The 12141-nt window shown below is 32.3% G+C and overlaps 1 protein-coding gene across 1 annotated transcript; it reads left to right on the plus strand.

Annotated features, from left to right (window-relative positions):
- Positions 1–8530: 8530 nt before the first annotated feature.
- Positions 8531–11328, plus strand: PSBP-1 (photosystem II subunit P-1). The gene is made up of 4 exons (XM_028074448.2): positions 8531–8890; positions 9827–10059; positions 10260–10310; positions 10811–11328. The coding sequence occupies exons 1-4, from the start codon at positions 8647–8649 to the stop codon at positions 11069–11071; spliced, it is 789 nt and encodes a 262-aa protein (XP_027930249.1). The 5' UTR covers positions 8531–8646; the 3' UTR covers positions 11072–11328.
- Positions 11329–12141: the final 813 nt, after the last annotated feature.

Below are 12141 nucleotides of genomic sequence, written 5' to 3' on the forward strand. Positions count from 1 at the left end.
CAATTTTTGAGACAGGGACTGCTACATTCTTTGAGGATATTGAGTTTGGGGGGAAGAATCAGATTAGGAAATTTGTTTTGGAGGAAGAATCGGTAATAATTCCAGAACCGATTCAAACAATTACTTTTGATGAAGTAAGTTCGGAACTTCCATAAAACGTTGGTGATGAACCCCATACTCAAGATGATTTGGTTGTTCGTGAAGAACAAACTCAAGATCCTCAACAATCTATGCTTCATGAGCCAGCACCTTTGAGGAGATCCATGAGAGAAAGAAGAAGTGCCATTTCAGATGATTATGTTGTATTTTTCCAAGAAAATGAAGATCCTAAAAATGGTGTGATGGAAGATGATCCAATCACCGTCCGTCAAGCCATACAGGATCCTAATTCAGAAAAATGGATTGAAGCAATGAGGGAAGAGTATAAATCCATGCAAGACAATAAGGTTTGGGAACTTGTCCCATTACCAGAAGGTGTGAAACCCATTGGTTGTAAATGGTTATTTAAGACCAAACGGGATTCTAATGGTAATGTGGAGAGGTATAAGGCTCGTCTTATAGCTAAGGGATTTACTCAAAAAGAAGGGATTGACTTTAAAGAGACTTTTTCTCCAGTTTCATCAAAAGACTCTTTTACGACAATTATGGCTCTTGTTGCACATTATGATTTGGAGCTTCATCAAATGGATGTCAAAACAACGTTTCTCAATGGTGACATTGACGAGACGATCTATATGGTGCAACCAGAAAATTTTGTGTCGGGAGACCCAAAGAATATGATTTGCAAATTGACTAAATCCATTTATGGACTAAAACAAGCATCCCTTCAATGGTACCATAAATTTCATCAAGTAATTCTCTCATTTGGCTTCGAGATGAATCTTGTTGATGATTGTGTGTATCACAAGTTTAAAGGGAGCAAGTTTATTTTCCTGATCTTGTATGTTGATGACATTCTGCTTGCCACTAATGATATAGGCATATTGCACGAAACTAAGAAATTTCTGTCAAAGAATTTTGAAATGAAAGATCTTGGTGACGCATCCTTTTTATTAGGAATTCAGATACACCGAGATCGATCTCGGAGTATTCTAGGATTATCACAAAGGAGCTATATCGATAAAGTTCTTAAAAGGTTTAGCATGCATGAATGTAAATCCGGGGATACTCCAGTTGCTAAGGGAGACAAGTTCAGTCTCAATCAGTGCCCAAAGGGAAATTTGGAAATTGAGGAAATGAAGAAGATTCCTTATGCGTCAGCTGTAGGGAGTTTGATGTATGCCCAAGTATGTACGCGTCCAGACATAGCATACATAGTTAGGGCTCTAGGCAAATACTTAAGCAATCCAGGAATGGACCATTGGAAAGCAGCAAAGAGGGTCATGAGATATTTAAAAAGAACAAGAGGTTATATGCTCACATACAGGAGGTCAGACCAGTTGGAGATCACTGGGTTTTCTGACTTAGATTTTGCAGGATGTCAAGATAGCTTAAAATCTACTTCAGGTTACATTTTTATGTTGGCAGGTGGTGCGGTTTCTTGGCGCAGTGTCAAACAAACCCTTACAGCTTCATCCACCATGGCAGCAGAATTTGTAGCATGCTATGAGGCATCTAATCATGGGATATGGCTGAGAAATTTTGTCATAGGGCTGAAAATTGTGGAAAGCATTGAAAGACCACTTAAGTTATATTGTGACGATAAATCAACTGTATTGTATTCCAACAACAATAGGAGCTCGACTAAGTCGAAGCACATCGACATTAAGTTCCTAGTTGTTAAAGAAAGAGTACAGAGTGAACATATTTCCATAGAATATTTAGGGACAAACTCCATGATTGCAGATCCTCTAACTAAAGGACTTCCACCCAAGGTCTTTCGTGAGCATATTGCTCACATGGGTGTTTTACAGTTTGAGGAATCTGAGGTTTAGTGGGAGATAGTCATTTTTATATGTTTTATGTTCTATGTTTAATTTCTTGTATGCATACATTAAACTTTCAGACATATTTGGTTATTTATATACGTGGTTTTAATTTTACACTTTGTACATTAAGTTTTTATATTGATCTCATGAAGTTAAAGTTTGGACCAGTTGAAAATAGATGTGTATATACAGATCACCTTCACATAATTTTTCATGTTACACATTTCATGATGAATCCATGTCATTTGGTTCTGTCAGGATTAGTGATCATTGTTGGTTTTAGTTGCGATTGATGCAATGAAAAACTGGTTTGGTTCTACATACTGATATAATCAATGGACGGGACTTTTGGAGTATGCTCGAGTAATATAATGACAATTTTGAGCTCATAAAGTCTAACACATTTATAAGGTTGTAAGGACATATATATTTGTGACCAGTGGGAGATTGTTAGTAATTTTGGGTCATGCATATATATGACATATAATTAAATGTGTTAGGGTCATTATTTATAAAGCCAAATAATAAAGTGATCTGACTAAATTAAAGATTTGGCTAAAGGCATATGTCATGAAAATAAATATTGTATAGAGACCAGTTAGTAATTTCTAATTTGATAAGGGGCCAAATTAGAAATACTGAAACTTAAGTAATTCAGTTTATAAATGGTCGTGGTCCCCTTCTGAGAGCACACACAGAGTCATTACGTACTTTTACTGTTCCTTTCTCCCTATCAATGGCGGACCTACTCAATGACAGGGGGAGCCACGGCTCCCCCAAAATTTTTAAAATTTATTTTTTATATATATTTATTTATTTTCTAAAATTATATTTATATATTATGTATATTAAGTTTATATTATAAAAAATTATAATAAAAGATAAAATAAAAAGTTTAATGGAGACATTGATTTATAAAAGAGATTAGAGTTTTTTTTTTCTATATATAAGAACTTTCCATAATGTAAATTATCATGAAAATGTGTGAGAAGAAATAAATACAAAGAGATAGATTAGAAAACAGAGATTGTGGAATACATAGATTGAAATTGAAGTATATATTCTCGGATGATCTCTCACATATCAAGGTTAGTATCTTATTATAATTTATATATGTTAAATTTATGATTCATTTTAGGATGTTTCTCCCAAATTAAGTTTATTCCAAATGAGTATAAATCCTAATTTTGATTTTAGGGATTGTTTTATGAAATTTATATGAACCTTAATTATAAATTTTCCCAAATTATTATAACCCTTAATTATGAAATTTAGAGATTTTATGTTTTTTGTTGCCTATGGTAAATTTTTTAAAGTTTTGAATTTATATAGTGTTGCTTATTTAATTAAAGTTATATGAATTTTGTTATGTTTTGCATTGTGATAATTGTGATTTGTGAATACAAATTTTCTTTTTCTAAATAGGTGAGAGGTGATAAATTTATGTTAGAAATATTATGATAAAGAGTAAAATAATTGATTTTTTTTTTGAAAGAGGAAGGCTTGTGATAAGATGAAAAAAAAAATTTACATTAACTAAACTTAAGAAATTTCATGAGAACCAAGTATTCAAGACAATAAAAAACAAATCTCTAACTTTCCTAGGATTACATATAATGAATTTAAAAATTCATTAAAACACGATCCGGGAAAAACGTCCTCAAATTTGACAATACCCACCAAATCAAATTGATGAGGTACAAAGGGCTTATCAAAATGGTATTCATGGTTTATATCATGATATAATAACGAATGATAGTCATATTTTTTTGAATTCTACTATTATGTATGCTTGTTTTAAGCCGAAGAAATGAAAAAAAAGATTCTAACTAAAAAAAATTATATGTAACAAATTTAATTTGGCGCCCCTAAATTTTTTGTCCAAGTTCCGCCACTGCTCCCTATCCCCATCAAGAGAGAAGACCCAAAGGAAAATAAAGGTGCTCTACAGGAGGAAGATCACTGTATCATTAGTGCTCTCTAATATTATCATTATGGTCAATTCAGATATGCTACCGTTTACTATTTACAGCATGATTATCAATATGAGATATTGTGTATGAGTTTATGATTGATTATTAGGATCATATTCTGCGTTTTTACTTACCTTAACCTTATAGACTTTACACCCCTTTCTGACCCTAGTTTACCATGGATGCATATTTCAAATGATTTTATATTTGGGCTTCCAAAGTCAAGATAAATAAGAGTAAATCCTTATGGTAGTTGACCGATTTTCTATAATAACCCATTTTATTTCCATAATGTTCATGTTGCATGTTGTATTGCAAATATCTTCTTTGAGGAAGTAATTAAGAGGCACAAACTTCCTAAAAGTTTTTTAGCCACTTTCTAGAAGATTCTATGGGGAATATTAGGAACTAAAATCATGTTTTCTACAACTTGTCATCTACAAATAAAATTTGTTAATAAAACTTTGTTTAACCACTGAGGTGCTTCATTTCAGTGATTCAAATAGATGGAGAAGAACATTTATCTGATATAAAGTTTAAATACAATAGAGTGACTAACATCATAACTTTCGATTCTCATTTTGAGTTTGCATATGAATTAACTCCTTTAAAATCTGTTAACCTTGCATTTATTCCAACTTCTAGCCTATTTTGAAAATGATAGATTTGAAAAATCATAATTTATTAATTAACTACGTACTAAAGTCAAAACAATATGTTAACCATGTTAATAAAAAAAAAATTGGAGGTCATATTTGAACCAAGATATTGGGTTTAGATTCCCTTATGAAAGAAAATATTTCTTTTTCAAAGGAAGTCTAAACTATCACTACTAAAAAAACTCATATTTTTTGTCAATTTTGTTTTGAAAATTTTTTTGTAGAAAATACTTATAAATTTGTTGAGAAAAAAATTACAAGAAATTGCTATCAATTTTCTCACATGAATCTTTTAACATGTGTTTTGTGCTGAATGAAGTGTACCAAACCATAAGTGGACATTTGACAGTTTGTTAATTTTTTGTTTTTTTATAATCTATCAAGTAATCAAGTCGTGACAATAAATAAATATTTTAGAGAATATAAAATAAGTGATACATGTTTTAGAATGTGTTAAATATTGTCAAACTTTCAATAGGACTATGTATTTACAATGTCCATTTATAAAGCTTTTATATAGAAAGTTTATTAACAACTATGCTAAATATGCATAAGGAAACAAATTATGTATTATTAAGTCATAATACATACACTCATGTTTTTAAATTATATATGTTTTGAATTGTTTCCTTATCAAACTTCTATATTAACATATTTACATTAATGTATAGAATATTTTGTACAGTTCGCAATGATCAAGCAAACATTATATCTTAGTAAAAGAAATGCAACAACAATCATCTCCAAAATCCTATATAAACCAATCAATAAGTTTTCAATAAGTTTATATTGTGCTTTCTTTAAGAATTATTTCTTTTGGTAATCTTCAAGATTTTTGTCTCAAGAAAAAACTAAGAATTAATAATTAGAAATTATTTGTGTACTCGCTATAACAACTAAGAGTCTTATTATTCAAAATACTTGCTTACTTTAACTTATTATTTAAAATTAATTATCCTTATATTAAATTTACTTTTCTTCATTATAGATATTCACCTTATTCAAAATTAATCATCATTGCAATGTGATCTTTGTTATTTTTAATTTCATAAATTATTTACTATATACAAAAACTAACTTAAAATTAAAACCAATGTGTTCATTCCAAATTTCTCACAAAAAAATTAACATTTTTGATTAAATAAATAAGTTATTAAATAAAAAACAACTTATTAAAAAAGTTAAAATAAGTTGAAAAATAAATTAATTAAAAAAAATAAACAAACTATCAAAGTCATGTTTAGATACACCATTTAAAATATTATTAAATAAATTAAAATCATGAATATCTGAGCAAGATTTCTCTAAACGAAATTAAAGGGTATTTATTAGCACGATTTCTTAAAAAAAACGTGCTTAAGAGCACCATCTCAATTAAGAAAAATTATCAAATTTAAAGTTTTGTTTGTAAACCACGACTTTAAAATAAAAAAAGTCACGTTTTACAACAGAATTTACCTATATCCGAATAAAATTTAAAATTTATCCATTATGTCATACGATCTTTAGTTAAAATTTGAATTAGTTCTTCTTTAAAATTTTAACTAATTTAATCTTTCATCTAAAGATGATCATGGATTGAATTTTTAATGATCCAATTCTCATCTATTTTGGATCCAAATAATTGAATTAGATTTTCGATCTAAATCCTTTAAAAAAAAAGTAGATTGAATTTTTTTTTAAATCCATATCCAAATATTTAGATCAAGTTTAAATTCAGATCCAAATATTTGGATCAAGTTCAAAATCCAAAATCCATTTTTCATAAAATTAAATTAAATTGAATTTTCTAAAACTTTTGTCCATAGGACCGACACCATAGAATTTGACAGATTTTTTGTCGGGACCAACGAGGCCAAATTTCAGTATGGGATAGACTCGACTGACTTTTGGTCGGGGTCGACCGAATTTTGGTCAAGCTTGACCGAATTTTTGTTGAGCTCGACTTGGTCAAATTCAACCAAATTTTGGCTAGGGTCGACTCAGCCGAATTTTAGCTGGGGTCGACTTGGCCAAATTTGAATGAATCGACTTGACTGAATCCGGCCAAATTTCGACCAGGGCCGATTTTGCCTAATACGACCAAATTTTGGCCATAACCAACTTAGCCAAATATGACCACATTTGGGCCAGGGTATGATCAGTCAAATCTCGATCAGGGTTGACTCCAGTAAATTCGTCGGTCGGGATCGACTCGGTTGAATATGAGCAATTTTCGATCACGACTGCCTTAGCTGAATACAATCAAATTTCATTTAGGACTTACTCGACCGAATATGGCTAAATTTGGGCTAGGGTCGGCTCAACCAAATTTTGGTCATGGCTAACTCGACTGAATTTGGCCAAATTTAGGTTGGGACCCACTCACCTGAATACGACCAAATTTCGGTTGCGATCCACTTTGCCGAATACGACCAAATTCAGACTAGGACCAACTCGGCCAAATTTGGTCGAGGCCAACACGATCGAATTTCGACCAGAGCCGACTCGACTGAATTAGGCCGAATTTCGGTCGTGGACGATTCAGTTGAATACGACCAAATTTTGATCGTGACCGACTCATTTGAATACGGTCAAATTTCATCCTGGGTCGTCTCAGCCGAATACGACCAAATTTGGGTCAGGGGCGACTTGGCCAAATCTCAATTGGGGCCAACTCGATTGAATTCGACCAAATTTTGACCAGAGTCAACTAGGTTGAGTACGACCAAATTTTGGTCCCGGTCATCTCGGTTGAATGCGGTCAAATTTTGTTTGGGTTGAGTCAGCCCAATGTAGTCAAATTTGGGCCGGGATCAACTCGACCGAATACTTCCAAATTTTATCTAGGACCGACTGGACCAAATTTCAAGCAGGACCGACTTGACTAAATTCGACCAAATTACGTATAGGGTTACGCCAACTCAGTCAAATACGACTAAATTTGGGCTAGTCCATCTCGACTTTTAGCCTAACCTAACCAAAAATATAAATTAAAAATTTGGATTATCCATTTTGAAAATCTAGATTTAGAGAATGGATATCCAATCCATAAAATATATAAAATGTAGATCAGATTGAAATCCAAATCTAATAAAATGAATTTTAAATGGATTGAATTTTTAATAAAATAAATATTAAATGGATTGGATTAGATAAAAAGTAGATTTGATCATGAAAATTGGATTTTTTGCCCACTCCTTCATCTTTATAAATATGTGGATTTAGTCCTTTAAATATTTTTTTTTAAATTTATTTGACGTTTTCCGGCTAACATTGAAGAGAAAACATGTAAACGGTGTAAACAAAATAAAATATTATAATGAAATATTTTTAAAATGTTAAATAAACTTAATAAAATTTGGTTAAAAAAACTAAATCCACGTATTTACAAAGTTGAGGAACAAAATTACTTCAAAATTTTTAAAAGGGACTAATTCAGATTTTCACTCAAAATAAAAACATCAAAAACATATTTAACAATTTTTTGAACTTACCGGTGGTCTCTTTTATTACTGGTAATTTTAATGTTTTTATGTGGATAATATGTAATATAAAAATGACTAAATGTAGAATTTTAAAAACTTGGAATGTTAATCTAATTTGAAAAAAAAAACTAGTAATATTAATATAATTTACTTAAATTATTAAAATCTACAAAAATCATGAGTTATATTATATTTATCAACAAAAGGAGCACATCATTTAAAAAATTAACAAATAACCATAAATGGGTTTAAAAGTTGTGTCAGTCATCATTTCACCCAAACATTTAGTTTATTAATTATTCAAACCTGAACATCACAAGAGTCCTCTATGAACAAATGCAACACAAGTTCTAAGAGCTTTAGAGGAAAACAGAAAAAGTAGAATAGCTAGCATGATGCCACGTGTAACCAATCAGAACCCCCACTCCCTTATCCCACATCGATCACAAATCCGTTCTAATGCCACCACCAATCATGACCTCCAAATGCAATTATCCACAACCAACCACATTTTCACTGCCACATCATCCACCACACACCAAAAACCACTTCAAAGTCCTTACACTGTCTGAATAATCACAGGCCAAAGAAAGTGTGAAGATTTTGAGTTTTGAGCACAATGGCCTCCACCCAATGTTTCTTGCACCACCATGCTCTCACCAACCCTGCTAGAGCTTCACCACAGCGCCAGGTGCTGACTACCAAACCTAACCACATTGTCTGCAAGACACAGAAACAGGTTGTCCAAGAAGGTGATGCCACCACCACCCTTGTCTCTCGCAGGTTGGCCCTCACTGTGCTCATTGGTGCTGCTGCTGTTGGCTCCAAGGTCTCTCCTGCTGATGCAGCTTATGGAGAAGCTGGTATTTACCCTTTTGCACTTCTTTCATTGTTAAACTATTACCATCTTTCAAGGAGATTCTTCATGAAATGAGTTTCCTGGAGTTAAAATTATCTTATTTACAAATTTTTGCAAGTTTTTACAAATTATCTCTAATCCCTCAATCATGCAGAAAATTGTTGTCAAATGGGGCTGGTATGGCTGTTGTGGAATGCAATTTTGACATTTTGAGTTTAGTTTTGTGATCAAATATACACATTTTGTTCTAGAGAGAGTACCTTTAAGGAACCTGAATGGTGCTGTGTTGTCATATTGTCGAACTTTCACTTTACTTGGCAATGCTTTGTTGTTGTTTGTTTGTTTGTCAATGAAGAATAGGAATAGGTTATACTTAAGCTTTTATAGAAATTTATTTAGTTAAAAAGGTCAAATTTTTTGCCAATCAAAACCTCTTAGGCCTAACAGATCTGTGTAGTTTCAGACACTGTTTTTTCTTTAACAAAATTTTGGTCCAAAGTCTAACTTATTTCCACTCCAGGTTTTGAATTCTTAAGGAAATTATACTTCCTTTGGTGTCATGATAGTTAGAGCCAAATAACTCTAATACTCTGGTTTTAATTCAACTGTTATTTTATTGTAAGGAAACTGTGCAGTTTACTTTGTACATTGCCAACTATATCTGGTTAGAGTTCAAAGATGAAAGAAACAGGGTGATGAGAACCAAACTGGGAAAGTTGCATAGGTCTAAGAGTGGCTTTCTTATTGCCCTTTGGCTTTGAACCATAATCCCACTTAAACATATTGCAGAAATTATAATTGAAAGAAAGAGGTTAGTGAGGGGGTTAGAATATTTTTCTTATAACTTGACCACAGAATTTCTGATATTATGTCAGTGAACCAACTATCTCAAAACACCAAAGAATAGTTTTTATCTAAAGTACAATTGATTTTATTGCAGCCAATGTGTTCGGAAAGCCAAAGACTAACACAGACTTCCTTCCATACAATGGAAATGGATTCAAACTCTCAATTCCCTCAAAGTGGAACCCAAGCAAAGAGGTTGAGTACCCAGGCCAGGTTCTTAGATATGAGGACAATTTTGACACAACAAGCAATGTTGCTGTCATGGTCACTACAACTGATAAGAAATCCATCACTGACTATGGTTCTCCTGAGGAGTTTCTATCTCAGGTAAACTCATAGCTTTTGGCTTGTTTTCTACTTAACAATTAAGGTTCATATTCCATATTATAACCAGTGTGTATGCATGATTTACAATAGTCTTGAGTGAAGCTTCCAAAATCTAAGCGAATAATGTCTATGAAGTTTAAAGATAATGACAACAGTGTTGCTGGCTGAAATTCAAGACTAGAGTTTTTTCCCTTTTGCAGGTGGATTATTTGCTAGGGAAACAAGCCTTCTTTGGCCAAACTGACTCTGAGGTAATTGATTCATATTTTATGAATAGCCTTATGACATACATTTTTAACCTTACTATTGTCTGTTATCCTTTCTTTTTCATTTTTTGTAAATGCAAACAAATTGTTGTTAAGAAGTCAATGAAGTAAAAATGAGAATGTTCATAGGAAAATAGTGTATGAAAACAAAAGAACTATTACATATTTGACGTTTACTTTTAATCATAGCAAGACCTGTTTAAATCTTGGCACAAAACATAAGATGAATAATTACAATCTATAATTTGATTAGAATATACCGTCATCCAATCATAAATTGTCATTTACAGTAAACAGTGCAAAGTTTACACTGATGTGATTTTCAAATGGTTATGTAAAAATCTTAACACTTGTAGTGTATGAAATTAAACGCAATAAAAGATTTCTATTCTTATAACAAATTCTATAATCTTTTGAGTTTGATCATCAAGAATGCACCAAAAATCATTGCATATGCTAACTGCTTCTGAACTTTAATTTCTCAGGGTGGTTTTGATTCCAATGCTGTAGCAACTGCAAACATCTTGGAGAGTGCAACACCTGTGATTGATGGGAAAAAGTACTACAGTTTGACTGTGTTGACAAGAACAGCTGATGGAGATGAAGGTGGCAAGCACCAGCTGATTACAGCAACTGTGAAAGATGGGAAACTATACATCTGCAAGGCTCAAGCTGGAGACAAGAGGTGGTTTAAGGGAGCAAGAAAATTTGTGGAGAGCACAGCAAGTTCCTTCAGTGTTGCCTAAGAACATGGTCAATGTTCACTCTGCATGTAAATCATCTTGAAGGGGTGTGTATGTCTTGAATTATGTGCTTTTTGTCCACAAGTTCCATTATTTGAGGCAGTTGGTTGGAGTAAGAACTTTGATTCTTAATTTTTCATGTCTTCTCAGGACTTGCCCTCATCTCTTGTAACCCTTTTGGATTAAGCATTATTTTAAGTTGCTATAAGCCATATTAAGAACCATTATGTTTATAAAAGGCTCCGGGGCCCTTTTTTCAAGGTGCTTGAAATATTTTGTAACAATTTTTTTATTTTATTTTAAAACATAACTTTATTAATGGGAAATCCTACCCTAAGAGATACTACTGCTATCACATTCCATGAAAATTGAGCAGAAGTAATTAGGTTGCACAACCACAATCACAAATATGCAACAATGGCAGCTAGTAAGTGCATGTTAAGTACCTTACATGGGCTCAAGCGTAAACAACAATTCAGATGCCAGCATCTCACTATTCATTTCATAATATTTGGTTATCTTTTTTCCTTGAATTAACTTTTGAGGTTTAGGTTTAGCAAAATACAATTGTAACATGGTATATTATTATTATTATTATTTTGTTGGTGCAAAGGAAAACATAAAAGAAACAAAGCTAATAATCCATAGCAGACAACAAATCTTCTCACAAAATTTCTCAAACTTCCAAAAGCATTCATTTCCATTGAGTTTTCTCTCTCATTTAGCTACTTATCCACAACACCATTAGTTCCCGGTGAATATGGGCAAAGGTAATATCTCAATCCATTAATACCAAAGACCTAATAATGTTCAGCTTGTTGCCATGAACATGCAAAGATACAAGGTTTCTATTCCACCCACAATTGACCCAACAATGTTGAATTCCTTTACGTTCAAAAGTTTTACATGAATGTGATCTCACCCACTCGTATTTTGGAAAAATCCAAACCTCCAAATAGACACTCTGTCTCTAATCACTCCTCCTATCTACAACATGTTAGGGATTCTAGCTTCCATCAACATTTACTTTGATTTGAGCCAATAATCGATGCACCAGTGTTGAAGAGTCATTG

This window comes from Vigna unguiculata, chromosome 6 (assembly GCF_037176805.1).
Source record: "Vigna unguiculata cultivar grain cowpea cultivar isolate G323 ecotype 2 chromosome 6, ASM3717680v1, whole genome shotgun sequence".
Taxonomy (NCBI): domain Eukaryota; kingdom Viridiplantae; phylum Streptophyta; class Magnoliopsida; order Fabales; family Fabaceae; genus Vigna; species Vigna unguiculata.